Source organism: Ranitomeya imitator, chromosome 2, assembly GCF_032444005.1.
Source record: "Ranitomeya imitator isolate aRanImi1 chromosome 2, aRanImi1.pri, whole genome shotgun sequence".
In the NCBI taxonomy this organism is placed as follows: domain Eukaryota; kingdom Metazoa; phylum Chordata; class Amphibia; order Anura; family Dendrobatidae; genus Ranitomeya; species Ranitomeya imitator.
This window is the reverse complement of record NC_091283.1, coordinates 51,684,046-51,703,632: the sequence shown is the minus strand read 5'-3', so window position 1 is coordinate 51,703,632 and position 19,587 is coordinate 51,684,046. Positions and strand designations below refer to the sequence as shown.

At 42.6% G+C, this 19,587-nt stretch overlaps 1 protein-coding gene across 1 annotated transcript in view; it reads right to left on the bottom strand.

The window, feature by feature from the left end:
- Positions 1-19,587, bottom strand: part of LOC138661796 (cytochrome P450 2C11-like) — a 33,875-nt gene that overhangs the window by 2,049 nt on the left and 12,239 nt on the right. Inside the window, exon 2 of the mRNA XM_069746720.1 lies at positions 80-267. Within this exon, the coding sequence (XP_069602821.1) occupies positions 80-267 (188 nt within the window). The remainder of the gene's footprint in view (positions 1-79; positions 268-19,587) is intronic.

Below are 19,587 nucleotides of genomic sequence, written 5' to 3'. Positions count from 1 at the left end.
GTATTGAGCTGCATTTTAGTTGTGGCATGATCCATATTACTTGCCGTCTACCAGTGAACACACAAAAGTGCAGTTTTACCTTTGGAATATGGAAATCTCTAAATGTCACATCACGGATTACTTTGCGTGGAGATCCCATTGGTATGAGGTCAATATATCTTTGAATCTCATGGATTACAGCATCCATATAGGGCATATGAGATCGATCCTCGACACATGGAGCCCTGTCCCTTCCAATGACTTTGTCGATCTCTTGATGGATACGTTCTGTAAGGATGAACGACAACTGAGGTTTAGACACACAAGAACCTTAACCAATGACCTTATAATAACTAACGTAAAGCATTGACTTAATTTTTTTACAATTGGAATTTCAGATTCATGGAAATTGAGAAAAGAGATGTTAAGGACTGGCGGAACGCACCAAGTACAAGATGAAATGGAACTAGGTGCGTTCGCAGTCCGAGGTCCACCGTGCAGGTAAAAACCCTGCTGCTAGTAAAGACGGACTATATGGCGGTACTATAAGAATACACACATGGGTTAACTTCACCCTGTGTGAAGGAAGCGACCCTGTTGCGTCACAGGACCGCGGTACCGCACATAGAGCGCAAGCAAGGAGTCACTAATCTCAAACCCGAGACTGAGGATTTGAGTTCAGAAGACCCCATGCACTCGACACCGCAACTGGGGTGTCAGAGGAACATAAATAATGATATAAAGGCACAAGAGTGCGTGCGGTGCCGCACTGACGGACGCCACTAACCACCCAGGCTTGGGTCAGGAAAGCGCAGAGCAAGCGCACGGCGCCGTACTGGCGGACACAGCAACTGGTAGCTGTAATGTGTGTTACGTGCTGTTGGATAAGTCGGGCGCTAGATAGCAAACATACACCTTCCGCGAACAGTCATCCAATAGGGAGGGTTATTTAAAGAGCGACTTTCACTCACAACACACACACATATTTACAAGACAATACTAGCGCTCGGCCGTGCGGTCATGCGCAGTTTATATAGTTGCAGCACAGGAAGCTGCTACCGAAGCTTTGCCCTTTCAGGACCTTCCTGGAGGACCAATGGAATGTGCTGCAGTACCTGAGCATGTGACCCTCGATCTCCAACGGGAGATCTTGCCCTGGGCATGCTCGGTGTGTGAAAATAAGGACTTAGTCCCAGAGAAGCCTGCTCGCCGCAGATCAGTGCAGGGTACAACAGGAGAGCCAGAAAAGGCAGTAGTAACCCTCTGCACAGAATCAGTCCCAGCAACATGCTGGGAGCGACGCCTCCGCTGAGCAGACCCCACTGCGGCCGATGCAGAATGGGAGACCGCAGCAGGCACGGATTGAGATTCCTCCTGTGCAGCAGAGGAAACTCGACTCCTAACATTACCCCCCCCTCCTAGGGCCCCCCTCCTTGAGCCTCACTACGCTCAAAAGCTGCAATAAGCAGTGGGGCCCGAATGTGCTCCACAGGCTCCCAGGTTCTATCCTTTGGGCCGTGACCTTTCCAGTCCACCAGATAAAATTTCTTGCCACGTACCACCTTGCACCCCACAATAGCATTCACCTCAAACTCATCCGTGGATGAACCCGATGTCCCAGCAGATGACTCAGAAAACAGGGACAAACGAACGGGCTTTAAGAGGGAAACGTGAAAAGTATCGGTGATACCAAGGCGTGGAGGAATAGCCAAACGGTAGACCACAGGGTTGACCTGTTCCAGAACCTTAAACGGGCCAATGCAGCGAGGAGCAAACTTAGTGGACTCAACTCGCAGCCTGATGTTACAGGCGGAGAGCCACACTAAGTCGCCAGGAGCAAAGACCGGAGCGGGGCGCCGGTGTGTATCAGCCGAAACCCTCATTCTCTCCTTGGAGGCCCGGATGGCATCCTGTGTGCGGTCCCAGATGTCACGTGCCTCCACCGCCCAGTCTGCCACCCTAGAATCGGTGATAAAGAAAAAAAACACAAGGCGCCCTGTTATGGCTGGCAATCAGGCAACACAGCGTGCAGTAATCAGCGCACATACAGAGATCTGGCAATAACCAAAAACAATAGGACGAGCTCTGAGACGTGGAATCTCTGTAGACTGCAGTACCTGATCTATCCTCACACAACTATAAGCAGCAGTGGATTGCGCCTAACAACTACCTATGCAACTCGGCACTGCCTGAGGAGCTGACTAGCCTGAAGATAGAAATACAAGCCTGACTTACCTCAGAGAAATACCCCAAAGGAATAGGCAGCCCCCCACATATAATGACTGTTAGCAAGATGAAAAGACAAACGTAGGAATGAAATAGATTCAGCAAAGTGAGGCCCGATATTCTAGACAGAGCGAGGATAGCAAAGAGAACTATGCAGTCTACAAAAAACCCTAAAACGAAAACCACGCAAAGGGGCAAAAAGACCCACCGTGCCGAACTAACACCACGGCGGTGCACCCCTCTGCTTCTCAGAGCTTCCAGCAAAAGACAATTGCAAGCTGGACAGAAAAAAACAGAAAACAAACTAGAAGCACTTATCTAGCAGAGCAGCAGGCCCAAGGAAAGATGCAGTAGCTCAGATCCAACACTGGAACATTGACAAGGAGCAAGGAAGACAGACTCAGGTGGAGCTAAATAGCAAGGCAGCCAACGAGCTCACCAAAACACCTGAGGGAGGAAGCCCAGAGACTGCAATACCACTTGTGACCACAGAAGTGAACTCAGCCACAGAATTCACAACAGCGCCCCCAATGTGTCTCACTATATTTGAAAGAATACAATCCTTTGCGGGAAATGTGCTCACCTATTTCAGTTGTGAACCAAAGGTCACAACTCCCATGAAGGCATAACCGTAGCAGCAGGTCTCCACAAAAATCCAAAAGGATATTGAGGGTAGTAGTCTTGGGCGAACTGAAGACCGCGCTCACGAGGTAGATTTTAGGTTTTTTATTGAAGCCTACGCGTTTCAAGAGCTTTCTTACTCTCTTCTTCAGGGCATATAATACATAGCACAGTACAGGGTGTATTTATACATAAGACAAAAGGAAGGGGAGGGGCACCAAGGCACTTATACTATAATACAAAAGGTAAGATTTAAAACATATATATGGTACATAAAATCTTGGCAAATAACTTTTTATAAATTAATAACATTAATTCTTAATTGACATTTAATATTTAAATAAAAAAAAAAAAACAAGTCAAAGAATATCTGACATTACATTTAGCCCTTCAGGCTCAAGGGAATTCAAAGTGTATATCCAAAAAAGCTCTTTCTTATTAAGTGATTGTATGCGATTAAAGACATGTGCAGGAACGTGATCAATGGGGTGAACTCGAAATAGTGAAAGATTGCAATTATGTGAAATACTGAAGTGTTTGGAAAGACCATGTTTAAGGTAACCTATTTTGATATTATGTCGATGAGAATTCATGCGGAGGTGAAGTGGTTGTATTGTCCTACCAACATATATCTTGTTGCATGGACAAGTGATAATATAAATAACATAAGAAGTGGTGCAAGTGAAATGGTAGCTGATTGGAAAAGGGTGAGGAAAGGAAGAATGTTTAAATGCTGTACTAGTATGTGCTATATTGCCACAGCACAAACATTTTTTGTGAAAACATTTGAAAATCCCTGGTTTTTGTGAAGCAGATAATTTTTTGCATTCATCAAAAGTCTGCTGGGTGCTAGTTTATTTTTCAAACTGGGTGCTCTCCTAAAAATAATTTTGGGATGTTGCGGCACCAACTTTCCCAGTATATTATCCTCTCTCACTATGTACCACAACTCATTAATAGATTTTTTAATGAATTTGTGGTCTGTGCTGAATGTGGTTAAAAAACTACAGGTAAATTCTTCTGAACTAGCTGCAATATCAGCTTTTTCTTTTTTTAGTAACATTTCTTGATTAAAATTCTTAAAAACATGCTCCAATGCTCTATTCACCAAATCCTTGGGGTATTTTTGTGCTATAAACTTATTTTTTAAAAACTCGGATTGAACCTTAAAATCACTATCGGAAGAACAATTTTTCCTAATACGCATATACTGACTTTTTGGAATCCCAAACTGTTCTTCAACTATATCAATAGTAAAAGAATAAAAACTGAAAATGTAGGCCCCTTAAAAAATAGTGAGGAAAGAATGGTTGTAGATGACGAGGAAAAAGCTAACATATTAAACACCTTCTTCTCCACGGTATTCACGGTGGAAAATGAAATGCTAGGTGAAATCCCAAGAAACAATGAAAACCCTATATTAAGGGTCACCAATCTAACCCAAGAAGAGGTGCGAAACCGGCTAAATAAGATTAAAATAGATAAATCTCCGGGTCCGGATGGCATACACCCACGAGTACTAAGAGAACTAAGTAATGTAATAGATAAACCATTATTTCTTATTTTTAGTGACTCTATAGCGACAGGGTCTGTTCCGCAGGACTGGCGCATAGCAAATGTGGTGCCAATATTCAAAAAGGGCTCTAAAAGTGAACCTGGAAATTATAGGCCAGTAAGTCTAACCTCTATTGTTGGTAAAATATTTGAAGGGTTTCTGAGGGATGTTATTCTGGATTATCTCAATGAGAATAACTGTTTAACTCCATATCAGCATGGGTTTATGAGAAATCGCTCCTGTCAAACCAATCTAATCAGTTTTTATGAAGAGGTAAGCTATAGACTGGACCACGGTGAGTCATTGGACGTGGTATATCTCGATTTTTCCAAAGCGTTTGATACCGTGCCGCACAAGAGGTTGGTACACAAAATGAGAATGCTTGGTCTGGGGGAAAATGTGTGTAAATGGGTTAGTAACTGGCTTAGTGATAGAAAGCAGAGGGTGGTTATAAATGGTATAGTCTCTAACTGGGTCGCTGTGACCAGTGGGGTACCGCAGGGGTCAGTATTGGGACCTGTTCTCTTCAACATATTCATTAATGATCTGGTAGAAGGTTTACACAGTAAAATATCAATATTTGCAGATGATACAAAACTATGTAAAGCAGTTAATACAAGAGAAGATAGTATTCTGCTACAGATGGATCTGGATAAGTTGGAAACTTGGGCTGAAAGGTGGCAGATGAGGTTTAACAATGATAAATGTAAGGTTATACACATGGGAAGAGGGAATCAATATCACCATTACACACTGAACGGGAAACCACTGGGTAAATCTGACAGGGAGAAGGACTTGGGGATCCTAGTTAATGATAAACTTACCTGGAGCAGCCAGTGCCAGGCAGCAGCTGCCAAGGCAAACAGGATCATGGGGTGCATTAAAAGAGGTCTGGATACACATGATGAGAGCATTATACTGCCTCTGTACAAATCCCTAGTTAGACCGCACATGGAGTACTGTGTCCAGTTTTGGGCACCAGTGCTCAGGAAGGATATAATGGAACTAGAGAGAGTACAAAGGAGGGCAACAAAATTAATAAAGGGGATGGGAGAACTACAATACCCAGATAGATTAGCGAAATTAGGATTATTTAGTCTAGAAAAAAGATGACTGAGGGGCGATCTAATAACCATGTATAAGTATATAAGGGGACAATACAAATATCTCGCTGAGGATCTGTTTATACCAAGGAAGGTGACGGGCACAAGGGGGCATTCTTTGCGTCTGGAGGAGAGAAGGTTTTTCCACCAACATAGAAGAGGATTCTTTACTGTTAGGGCAGTGAGAATCTGGAATTGCTTGCCTGAGGAGGTGGTGATGGCGAACTCAGTCGAGGGGTTCAAGAGAGGCCTGGATGTCTTCCTGGAGCAGAACAATATTGTATCATACAATTATTAGGTTCTGTAGAAGGACGTAGATCTGGATATTTATTATGATGGAATATAGGCTGAACTGGATGGACAAATGTCTTTTTTTGGCCTTACTAACTATGTTACTATGTTACTATGTTACATTTATCAAGATGGTTGCTGTTATAATGCACATAGCTGTTACTGTCTACTTTTTAAAAAAAAATTTTTGTATGAATTTCTCCATCAACAATAAAAAATGTCACATCTAGATAGTTAATAGCGGTTTTGTTAACCCCTTCCCGACCTGTGACACAGCGTATGCGTCATGAAAGTCGGTGCCAATCCGACCTGTGACGCATATGCTGTGTCACAGAAAGATCGCGTCCCTGCAGACCGGGTGAAAGGGTTAACTCCCATTTCACCCGATCTGCAGGGACAGGGGGAGTGGTAGTTTAGCCCAGGGGGGGTGGCTTCACCCCCTCGTGGCTACGATCGCTCTGATTGGCTGTTGAAAGTGAAACTGCCAATCAGAGCGATTTGTAATATTTCACCTAAAAAAATGGTGAAATATTACAATCCAGCCATGGCCGATGCTGCAATATCATCGGCCATGGCTGGAAATACTAATGTGCCCCCACCCCACCCCACCGATCGCCCCCCCAGCCCCCCGATCTGTGGCCCGCTCCCCTCCGTCCTGTGCTCCGCTCCCCCGTCCTCCTGTCCGCTCCCCCCGTGCTCCAATCACACCCCCCCGTGCTCCAATCAAACCCCCCCGCACTCCGATCCCCCCCCGTGCTCCGATCCACCCCCCCTGCACACCGATCCACCCCCCCTGCACACCGATCCACCCCCCCTGCACACCGATCCACCCCCCCTGCACACCGATCCACCCGCCCGCACACCGATCACTCTCCCCCATGCTCCGATCCCTCCCCCCCCGTGCTCCGACGCCCCCCCCGTGCCCTGATCTCCCCCCCCTGTGCCCTGATCTCCCCCCCTTATACTTACCGATCCTGGCGGGGTCCGTCCGTCTTCTTCCCCGGGCGCCGCCATGTTCCAAAATGGCGGGCGCATGCGCAGTGCGCCCGCCGAATCTGCCGGCCGGCAGATTCGTTCCAATGTGAATTTTGATCACTGTGATATAATCTATCACAGTGGTCAAAATAAAAAAACAGTAAATGACCCCCCCCATTTGTCCCCCATAGATAGGGACAATAATAAAATAAAGAATTTTTTTTTTTTTTCACTAAGGTTGGAGTTAGAACTAGGGTTAGGGTTAGGGGTAGGGTTAGGGGTAGGGGTAGGGGTAGGGGTAGGGTTAGGGGTAGGGTTAGGGGTAGGGTTAGGGCTAGGGTTAGGGCTAGGGGTAGGGCTAGGGGTAGGGTTAGGGGTAGGGTTAGGGTTAGGGCTAGGGTTAGGGTTTCGGTATGTGCACACGTATTCTGGTCCTCTGCGGATTTTTCCGCAGCGGATTTGATAAATCCGCAGTGCTAAACCGCTGCGGATTTATGGCAGATTTACCGCGGTTTTTCTGCGCATTTCACTGCGGTTTTACAACTACGATTTTCTATTGGAGCAGTTGTAAAACCGCTGTGGAATCCGCAGAAAGAAGTGACATGCTGCGGAATGTAAACCGCTGCGTTTCCGTGCAGTTTTTCCGCAGCATGTGTACAGCGATTTTTGTTTCCCATAGGTTTACATTGAAATGTAAACTCATGGGAAACTGCTGCGGATCCGCAGCGTTTTCCGAAGCGTGTGCACATACCTTTAGAATTAGGCTATGTGCACACGGTGCGGATTTGGCTGCGGATCCGCAGCGGATTGGCCGCTGCGGATCCGCAGCAGTGTTCCATCAGGTTTACAGTACCATGTAAACCTATGGAAAACCAAATCCGCTGTGCCCATGGTGCGGAAAATACCGCACGGAAACGCTGCGTTGTATTTTCCGCAGCATGTCAATTCTTTGTGCGGATTCCGCAGCGTTTTACACCTATTCCTCAATAGGAATCCGCAGGTGAAATCCGCAGTAAATCCGCAGGTAATACGCAGTGCCTTTTACCCGCGGATTTTTCAAAAATGGTGCGGAAAAATCTCACACGAATCCGCAACGTGGGTACATAGCCTTAGGGTTAGGGTTGGGTTGGAATTAGGGTTGTGGTTAGGGTTAGGGGTGTGTTGGGGTTAGGGTTGTGGTTAGGGGTGTGTTGCGGTTAGGGTTGTGGTTAGGGTTACGGCTACAGTTGGGATAAGGGTTAGGGGTGTGTTGGCGTTAGAATTGAGGGGTTTCCACTGTTTAGGCACATCAGGGGGTCTCCAAACGCAACATGGCGCCACCATTGATTCCAGCCAATCTTTTATTCAAAAAGTCAAATGGTGCTCCTTCCCTTCCGAGCCCCGACGTGTGCCCAAACAGTGGTTTACCCCCACATATGGGGTATCAGTGTACTCAAGACAAACTGGGCAACAATTACTGGGGTCCAATTTCTCCTGTTACCCTTGAGAAAATAAAAAATTGCTTGCTAAAACATCATTTTTGAGGAAAGAAAAATGATTTTTTATTTTCACGGCTCTGCGTTGTAAACGTCTGTGAAGCACTTGGGGGTTCAAAGTGCTCACCACATATCTAGATAAGTTCCTTGGGGGGTCTAGTTTCCAAAATGGGGTCACTTGTGGGGGGTTTCTACTGTTTAGGCACACCAGGGGCTCTGCAAACGCAACGTGACGCCCGCAGACCATTCCATCAAAGTCTGCATTTCAAAACGTCACTACTTGACTTCCGAGCCCCGACATGTGCCCAAACAGTGGTTTACCCCCACATATGGGGTATCAGCGTACTCAGGACAAACTGGGCAACAATTACTGGGGTCCAATTTCTCCTGTTACCCTTGAGAAAATAATAAATTGCTTGCTAAAACATCATTTTTGAGGAAAGAAAAATGATTTTTTATTTTCACGGCTCTGCGTTGTAAACGTCTGTGAAGCACTTGGGGGTTCAAAGTGCTCACCACATATCTAGATAAGTTCCTTGGGGGGTCTAGTTTCCAAAATGGGGTCACTTGTGGGGGGTTTCTACTGTTTAGGCACACCAGGGGCTCTGCAAACGCAACGTGACGCCCGCAGACCATTCCATCAAAGTCTGCATTTCAAAAGTCACTACTTCCCTTCTGAGCCCCGACGTGTGCCCAAACAGTGGTTTACCCCCACATATGGGGTATCAGCGTACTCAGGAGAAACTGGACAACAACTTTTGGGGTCCAATTTCTCCTGTAACCCTTGGGAAAATAAAAAATTCTGGGCTAAAAAATTATTTTTGAGGAAAGAAAACGTATTTATTATTTTCACTGCTCTGTGTTATAAACTTCTGTGAAGCACTTGGGGGTTCAAAGTGCTCACCTCACATCTAGATAAGTTCCTTTCGGGGTCTAGTTTCTAAAATGGGGTCACTTGTGGGGGGTTTCTACTGTTTAGCCACATCAGGGGCTCTGCAAACGCAACGTAACGCCCGCAGAGCATTCCATCAAAGTCTGCATTTCAAAATGTCACTACTTGACTTCCGAGCCCCGACATGTGCCCAAACTGTGGTTTACCCCCACATATGGGGTATCAGTGTACTCAGGAGAAACTGTACAACAACTTTTGGGGTCAAATTTCTCCTGTTACCCTTGGGAAAACAATAAATTGCAGGCTAAAAAATCATTTTAGAGAAAATAAAATTTTTATTTTATTTTCATGGCTCTGCGTTATAAACTTCTGTGAAGCACTTGGAAGTTCAAAGTCCTCACCACACATCTAGATTAGTTCCTTTGGGGGTCTAGTTTCCAAAATGGGGTCATATGTGGGGGATTTCCAATGTTTAGGCACACAGGGGCTCTCCAAACGTGACATGGTGTCCGCTAATGATTGGAGCTAATTTTCCATTTAAAAAGCCAATTGGCGTGCCTTCCCTTCCGAGCCCTGCCGTGCGCCCAAACAGTGGTTTACCCCCACATATGGGGTATCAGCGTACTCAGGACAAACTGGACAACAACATTTGCGGTCCAATTTCTCCTATTACCCTTGGCAAAATAGGAAATTCCAGGCTAAAAATCATTTTTGAGGAAAGAAAAATTATTTTTTATTTTCATGGCTCTGCATTATAAACTTCTGTGAAGCACCTGGGGGTTTAAAGTGCTCAATATGCATCTAGATAAGTTCCTTGGGGGGTCTAGTTTCCAAAATGGGGTCACTTGTGGGGGAGCTCCAATGCATAGGCACACAGGGGCTCTCTAAACGCGACATGGTGTCCGCTAACAATTGGAGCTAATTTTCCATTCAAAAAGTCAAATGGCGCGCCTTCCCTTCCGAGCCCTGCCGTGTGCCCAAACAGTGGTTTACCCCCACATATGAAATATCGGCGTACTCGGGAGAAATTGCCCAACAAATTTTAGGATTCATTTTATCCTATTGCCCATGTGAAAATGAAAAACTGAGGCGAAAAGAATTTTTTTGTGAAAAAAAAAGTACTTTTTCATTTTTACAGATCAATTTGTGAAGCACCTGAGGGTTTAAAGTGCTCAATATGCATCTAGATAAGTTCCTTGGGGGGTCTAGTTTCCAAAATGGGGTCATTTGTGGGGGAGCTCCAATGTTTAGGCACACGGGGGCTCTCCAAACACGACATGGTGTCCGCTAACGATGGAGATAATTTTTCATTCAAAAAGTCAAATGGCGCTCCTTCCCTTCCGAACCTTACCATGTGCCCAAACAGTAGTTTACCCCCACATGTGAGGTATCGGTGTACTCATGAGAAATTGCCCAACAAATTTTAGGATCCATTTTATCCTGTTGCCCATGTGAAAATGAAAAAAATTGAGGCTAAAAGAATTTTTTTGTGAAAAAAAAGTACTTTTTCATTTTTACGGATCAATTTGTGAAGCCCCCGGGGGTTCAAAGTTCTCACTATGCATCTAGATAAGTTCCTTGGGGCGTCTAGTTTCCAAAATGGGGTCACTTGTGGGGGAGCTCCAATTTTTAGGCACACGGGGGCTCTCCAAACGTGACATGGTGTCCGCTAAAGAGTGGAGCCAATTTTTCATTCAAAAAGTCAAATGGCGCTCCTTCCCTTCCAAGCCCTGCCGTGCGCCCAAACAGTGGTTTACCCCCACATATGAGGTATCAGCGTACTCAGGACAAATTGGACAACAACTTTCGTGGTTCAGTTTCTCCTTGTACCATTGGGAAAATAAAAAAAATGTTGCTAAAAGATAATTTTTGTGACTAAAAAGTTAAATGTTCATTTTTTCCTTCCATGTTGCTTCTGCTGCTGTGAAGCACCTGAAGGGTTAAAAAACTTCTTGAATGTGGTTTTGAGCACCTTGAGGGGTGCATTTTTTAGAATGGTGTCACTTTTGGGTATTTTCAGCCATATAGACCCCTCAAACTGACTTCAAATGTGAGGTGGTCCCTAAAAAAAAAGGTTTTGTAAATTTCGTTGTAAAAATGAGAAATCGCTGGTCAAATTTTAACTCTTATAACTTCCTAGCAAAAAAAAATTTTGTTTCCAAAATTGTGCTGGTGTAAAGTAGACATGTGGGAAATGTTATTTATTAACTATTTTGTGTCACATAACTCTCTGGTTTAACAGAATAAAAATTCAAAATGTGAAAATTGCGAAATTTTCAAAATTTTCGCCAAATTTCCGTTTTTATCACAAATAAACGCAGAATTTATTGACCTAAATTTACCACTAACATGAAGCCCAATATGTCACGAAAAAACAATCTCAGAACCGCTAGGATCCGTTGAAGCGTTCCTGAGTTATTACCTCATAAAGGGACACTGGTCAGAATTGCAAAAAACGGCCAGGTCATTAAGGTCAAAATAGGCTGGGTCATGAAGGGGTTAAAAACAAAAGTAAAATCAAGACCCCAGGGGTTATTTTTAAGCTCTGACATTAAAAATTCTGGAGGTTTAAAAGTTGTGTCCCAAATAAAAACCAGATCATCAATATAACGACCATAAAACACCATGCAATCAGTAAAAGCACTTTTATAGATAAAAGAATTCTCAAAGTGACCCATAAATAAATTAGCATATGTAGGTGCTACCCGTGATCCCATTGCCGCACCGCGTGTCTGGCGGTACAGTTCACCCAAAAAAGTAAAATAATTATTTTTTTAAATAAACTCCATTCCAGACATTAAAAGCTGTTTCTGTTTGTCCAATAGTCTCGGATCTGTATCCATAAATAATTTCATACTTTCAAGTCCAATTTCATGTTTGATATTTGTATATAGGGAGCATACATCAACTGTAACAAATACGTAACTATCTTTCCACTTAATATTTCTGATAAGTTTGATCACATGTGCAGAATCCTTCATGTAGCTCCTCAATTGGGTGACATGTAACTGCATAATGCTATCTATGTAGCTGGATAGATTTGAAGTTAGGGAACCAATACCCGAAATAATGGGGCGACCAGGGGGATTTGTAAGACTCTTGTGAATTTTGGGAATATGATACATAAAAGGTACGCTTGGATTTTTTATAGAGAGATACTTACTCTCATTCTCATTCAAGACACCATTATCAAAGGCATCCTTGATCATAGAGTTATAAGCTTTTTGCATTTCTGAAAAAGGGTCATTAGTTATTCTAGAATAGAACTCGTGGTCAGACAATATATTATATGCTTCTTTTATGTAGTCACCTCGGTCCTGCACCACTATACCACCTCCCTTATCTGCAGCTTTGATGACTATCTCCGTATTGTTTTTGAGTTTTAAAAGAGAAGCTTTCTCACCTGATGTTAGATTCCCACCTTTTTTCAATTTTACCTTAGAATTTTTTTCAATATTATTAAATTTTTTTAGTAGTAAATTAGAAAAAGTTTCCAAATGAGGACCCTTACTCTCTGTCGGATAAAATTTAGTTCACAACTGAAATAGGTGAGCACATTTCCCGCAAAGGATTGTATTCTTTCAAATATAGTGAGACACATTGGGGGCGCCTTGTGTTTTTTTTTTTTATTTCAGTTATAGCTGGAGACTCCCGGCCGGGCCTCCTGCTTAAGGTGATTCTACCGCCCACAAGTGCTGCCTCCTGCTGTGATCCACTTACACCAATGGAATACTTCCAGCACCGTCTCTTATCCAGAGAACGTCTGATCCTGCAGACAGTTGGATCTAAAACTACCATGCCGACAGATACTACCGCCACCCAGGATTTCTCAGAGGAAGATACTAATCTTATGAAGAAATTGTTTCACAATTTGGAGGAGAACATTAAGGAAGAAATACATCAAAGCCTGGATGCAAGGTTTCTTGATATTTATATAGATGAACACTTATGTCCACGGGGATTACGTATAGACCTTAGATGTCCGTTCGCCACGGACAAAGATTTAAATATTGAATGGAATACAATTTTATCCGACTGTATGCATAGAATTGTAGGCTGCCTATATAAAAAAAGAACCACCCTTGCTGAACAAGCAACTAGAAGGGTGGAAAAGATCAGCAATGAACTGTTAAGGTTTAAAAGCCATCCTTTATATGGAAATATAAATTCTAGTATTGCTACCAACGTAACTAAAATTGAACACGATGCTATTATCAGGAAGTCTAAAAAACTGACTAGAGATCGTACCGATTTTTGTCCTAATTTTAGTGGACATACCCATATTGAGGGTGAAAATATGGAGGTTACTCCTGCTGTATTAACCCCTTCATTGGTTAAGAATTACACACGTACTTTTGTTAATAGCAGTAAATATGCTCAGAGGGGAACCTACCCAGAGGGTGCTAAAAATCCCAGCCGAAATAATAACAATACCAATAAAAATTTGGGTAGCACTAATGATCATACTGTGGATCTAACTAAATTGATTGATAGTAATATTGAAAAATTTGAGAAATCTACTGAGGGAAAAATTTCCAAACCCTTATCTGAATCTGTAGAATTAGTGTTAAAGAACAGAAGGGAGTCAGCTTCCTTTACATTACCACTTTATGACCCAGAGATTAAAACCTCTGATGTCAATGATGTATACCAAAATGATATCGATGAGAATTTATTAAATCTTTCCATCCATGAAGTTTCACAAATAGAGGAACCATTAATTTATTTAGATGATGTAACTATTAATACTGGCAATAATAATAAGAATGGAAATATAAATTCAATACACAAGGAATCTGACACCACCTCAGCTGCGACTGCCCCTACTAATTCCACATCTGTCATCATTGACAACTCAGGAGCAGGGTGTTCAGCAGCTGTCCCTTTTCTTCCAAGGGTGGACAGTTCCATTCTATCTACCTCTAAATCCTCCCTTAATATATATGGTGCTACTAATAATAAAACTATCCCTCATTTTTTCTGCAAGGCTCAACTAAAAAGAAAAGTAAATATAGAGGGTCTAGAGGAAAGGGGAAGGAAAAAAGGCAAAAACGATCAGTAACAACACCTAGTAATGTCTTTAACCTTTCCTCTTTGGCATTGACTACAACTGATTTAACCCTTTTATCTAGAGGTCTATCATATTGCCCAAATTCAGGGAGTAAGAATCTTGAGATATTTTTGGATGTTCATAGTTTCGTGAGAAAACTCACTTTAAAGAGACATTATGAAATTAAAAAATGTGTCTATAACACTAATGAGAATGAAGAACTCTCTAATACAACTGAACCTACAGGGTTACATTTGGATGTTAAAAGTAAAAGCAAATTTTATCCGACAGAGAGTAAGGGTCCTCATTTGGAAACTTTTTCTAATTTACTACTAAAAAAATTTAATAATATTGAAAAAAATTCTAAGGTAAAATTGAAAAAAGGTGGGAATCTAACATCAGGTGAGAAAGCTTCTCTTTTAAAACTCAAAAACAATACGGAGATAGTCATCAAAGCTGCAGATAAGGGAGGTGGTATAGTGGTGCAGGACCGAGGTGACTACATAAAAGAAGCATATAATATATTGTCTGACCACGAGTTCTATTCTAGAATAACTAATGACCCTTTTTCAGAAATGCAAAAAGCTTATAACTCTATGATCAAGGATGCCTTTGATAATGGTGTCTTGAATGAGAATGAGAGTAAGTATCTCTCTATAAAAAATCCAAGCGTACCTTTTATGTATCATATTCCCAAAATTCACAAGAGTCTTACAAATCCCCCTGGTCGCCCCATTATTTCGGGTATTGGTTCCCTAACTTCAAATCTATCCAGCTACATAGATAGCATTATGCAGTTACATGTCACCCAATTGAGGAGCTACATTAAGGATTCTGCACATGTGATAAAACTTATCAGAAATATTAAGTGGAAAGATAGTTACGTATTTGTTACAGTTGATGTATGCTCCCTATATACAAATATCAAACATGAAATTGGACTTGAAAGTATGAAATTATTTATGGATACAGATCCGAGACTATTGGACAAACAGAAACAGTTTTTAATGTCTGGAATGAAGTTTATTTTAAAAAATAATTATTTTACTTTTTTGGGTGAACTGTACCGCCAGACACGCGGTGCGGCAATGGGGTCACTTTGAGAATTCTTTTATCTATAAAAGTGCTTTTACTGATTGCATGGTGTTTTATGGTCATTATATTGATGATCTGGTTTTTATTTGGGACACAACTTTTAAACCTCCAGAATTTTTAATGTCAGAGCTTAAAAATAACCCCTGGGGTCTTGATTTTACTTTTGTTTTTAACAAAACCGCTATTAACTATCTAGATGTGACATTTTTTATTGTTGATGGAGAAATTCATACAAAAATTTTTTTTTAAAAAGTAGACAGTAACAGCTATGTGCATTATAACAGCAACCATCTTGATAAATGGCTTTGTAACATTCCAAAAAGTCAGTTTATGCGTATTAGGAAAAATTGTTCTTCCGATAGTGATTTTAAGGTTCAATCCGAGTTTTTAAAAAATAAGTTTATAGCACAAAAATACCCCAAGGATTTGGTGAATAGAGCATTGGAGCATGTTTTTAAGAATTTTAATCAAGAAATGTTACTAAAAAAGAAAAAGCTGATATTGCAGCTAGTTCAGAAGAATTTACCTGTAGTTTTTTAACCACATTCAGCACAGACCACAAATTCATTAAAAAATCTATTAATGAGTTGTGGTACATAGTGAGAGAGGATAATATACTGGGAAAGTTGGTGCCGCAACATCCCAAAATTATTTTTAGGAGAGCACCCAGTTTGAAAAATAAACTAGCACCCAGCAGACTTTTTGATGAATGCAAAAAATTATCTGCTTCACAAAAACCAGGGATTTTCAAATGTTTTCACAAAAAATGTTTGTGCTGTGGCAATATAGCACATACTAGTACAGCATTTAAACATTCTTCCTTTCCTCACCCTTTTCCAATCAGCTACCATTTCACTTGCACCACTTCTTATGTTATTTATATTATCACTTGTCCATGCAACAAGATATATGTTGGTAGGACAATACAACCACTTCACCTCCGCATTAATTCTCATCGACATAATATCAAAATAGGTTACCTTAAACATGGTCTTTCCAAACACTTCAGTATTTCACATAATTGCAATCCTTCACTATTTCAAGTTCACCCCATTGATCACGTTCCTGCACATGTTTTTAATCGCATACAATCACTTAATAAGAAAGAGTTTTTTGGATATACACTTTGAATTCCCTTGAGCCTGAAGGGCTAAATGTAATGTCAGATATTCTTTGACTTGTTTTTTTTTTTTTTGTTTTTTTTGTTTTTTTTTATTTTATTTAAATATTAAATGTCAATTAAGAATTAATGTTATTAATTTATAAAATGTTATTTGCCAAGATTTTATGTACCATATATATGTTTTAAATCTTGCCTTTTGTATTATAGTATAAGTGCCTTGGTGCCCCTCCCCTTCCTTTTGTCTTATGTATAAATACACCCTGTACTGTGCTATGTATTATATGCCCTGAAGAAGAGAGTAAGAAAGCTCTTGAAACGCGTAGGCTTCAATAAAAAACCTAAAATCTACCTCGTGAGCGCGGTCTTCAGTTCGCCCAAGACTACTACCCTAGAATCGGTGGATGACACGGGCATGGGCACAGGGACACGCGGATGCTGGCCGTAATTAAGGAGAAAAGGAGTCTGACCAGTGGAATCGGCTACGGCGTTGTTCAAGGCAAATTCCGCCCAAGGTAGCAAAGATGCCCAGTCGTCCTGCCTAGCAGAGACGAAATGACGCAAATATGTCACCAGAGTCTGGTTGGTTCTCTCCACCAACCCATTCGTCTCGGGATGGTATGCAGAGGAGAGGTTTAACTCTATGCTGAGTAAACGGCAGAGCTCTCTCCAAAACCGAGACGTGAACTGGGGACCCTAATCGCTGACAATCTTATCAGGCATACCATGCAATCGGAAAACGTGCTTAATGAACAACACCGCCAAGGACAACACCGAGGAAGCGGCACCAAATGCACCATCTTAGAGAAATGGTCGGTGACAACCCAAATAATGGAGCAGCCACGCGACTTGGGTAAGCCCACCACAAAGTCCATCCCGACCATCTCCCAGGGCCTGTCTGCCACCGGTAGAGGGTAAAGCAACCCAGCAGGCCGTTGCCGAGGAGACCGATTCTGGGCGCAAGAAACACACGCCTGAATATAGTCCCTGACATCTCGGGCCATATGCGGCCACCAGTACGTTCTCGCCAAAAGCTCAGATGTCCTCTTGGTCCCAAAATGCCCACCCACTCTTGAGGAGTGAGCCCAAGAGAGAACCTCCAGTCGCAAGTTAGCTGGCACGAAAGTCTTGCCCGGGGGCACAGACTCTAGCGAAACCGGAGCAACAGTTCTCAAGCTCTCAGAAGGGACAATAAGCTGAGGCTCCTCCTCCTCCTCCTCAGATGACACTACGGAGCGGGAGTGTTGTGAATTCTGTGGCCAAGCTCCCTCCTGTGGTCGAGAGTGGTACTTCGGCTGGTTCTGTCTATGAGCTTCCTTTGGTGGATGAGAGTGGTACTGTGGCTTCTGAGTTTCCTTCCTCAGGTGATGAGGTTAAGTCGTTAGGTGCTGCTCTATTTAACTCCACCTGGTACTTTGATCCTGGCCTACAGTCAATGTTCTAGTATTGGTCTTGCTTCCTCCTGGATCGTTCCTGTGGCCTGTCTTTCCTGCATAAGCTAAGTTTTGCTTGTGTTATTTTTGTTTGCTATTTTTTCTGTCCAGCTTGCTATATTGGTTTTTCTTGCTTGCTGGAAGCTCTGAGACGCAGAGGGAGCACCTCCGTACCGTTAGTCGGTGCGGAGGGTCTTTTTGCCCCTCTGCGTGGTTGTTTGTAGGTTTTTGTGTTGACCGCAAAGCTACCTTTCCTATCCTCGGTCTATTCAGTAAGTCGGGCCTCACTTTGCTAAATCTATTTAATCTCTGTGTTTGTATTTTCATCTTACTCACAGTCATTATATGTGGGGGCTGCCTTTTCCTTTGGGGAATTTCTCTGAGGCAAGGTAGGCTTATTTTTCTATCTTCAGGGCTAGTTAGATTCTCAGGCTGTGCCGAGTTGCATAGGGAGCGTTAGGCGCAATCCACGGCTACCTCTAGTGTGGTGTGATAGGATTAGGGATTGCGGTCAGCAGAGTTCCCACGTCTCAGAGCTCATCCTTTGTTTTTGGTAATTGTCAGGTCACTTTGTGTGCTCTTAACTTCAATGTCCATTGTGGTTCTGAATTACCTGTTCATAACAGTACTGGAGGCCCAAAGTACTAATGCTTCTCTATAGAGGGAAAAGAGAAGTTCTGAGACCATTTTTTTTTCTTTGCACTGGGTTCTGTCTTTCTTTTCCCCTTTACATCAAGGTGGTTCCGAACACAGGTGTGGACATGGACATTCAAGGTCTGTTCTCTTTGATGAATAATCTCGCTATAAATGTACAGAATATTCAAGATTTAGTGGTTCAGAATCCTATGTTAGAACCTAAAATTCCTATTCCTGAGTTATTTTCTGGAGATAGAGCTAAGTTTTTGAATTTTAAAAATAATTGTAAACTATTTCTGGCTTTGAAACCCCGCTCCTCTGGTGACCCAGTTCAACAAGTTAAGATCATTATTTCTTTATTACGTGGCGACCCTCAAGACTGGGCATTTTCCCTTGCGCCAGGAGATCCTGCATTATGTAATATTGATGCGTTTTTTCTGGCGCTCGGATTGCTGTACGACGAACCTAATTCAGTGGATCAGGCAGAGAAAAATTTGCTGGCTCTGTGTCAGGGTCAGGATGAGATAGAGATTTATTGTCAGAAGTTTAGAAAGTGGTCCGTGCTCACTCAATGGAATGAATGTGCGCTGGCAGCTATTTTCAGAAAGGGTCTCTCTGAAGCCCTTAAGGATGTCATGGTGGGATTTCCTATGCCTGCTGGTCTGAATGAGTCTATGTCTTTGGCCATTCAGATCGGTGGACGCTTGCGCGAGCGTAAATCTGTGCACCATTTGGCGGTATTATCTGAGCATAAACCTGAGCCTATGCAGTGCGATAGGACTTTGACCAGAGCTGAAAGGCAAGAACACAGACATTAGAATGGGCTGTGTTTCTACTGTGGTGATTCCACTCATGCTATCTCCGATTGTCCTAAGCGCACTAAGCGGTTCGCTAGGTCTGCCACCATTGGTACGGTACAGTCGAAATTTCTTTTGTCCGTTACTTTGATCTGCTCTTTGTCTTCCTATTCTGTCATGGCATTTGTGGATTCAGGCGCTGCCCTGAATTTGATGGACTTGGAGTTTGCTAGGCGCTGTGGGTTTGTCTTGGAGCCCCTGCAGTGTCCTATTCCATTGAGAGGAATTGATGCTACGCCTTTGGCCAAGAATAAGCCTCAGTATTGGACCCAGCTGACC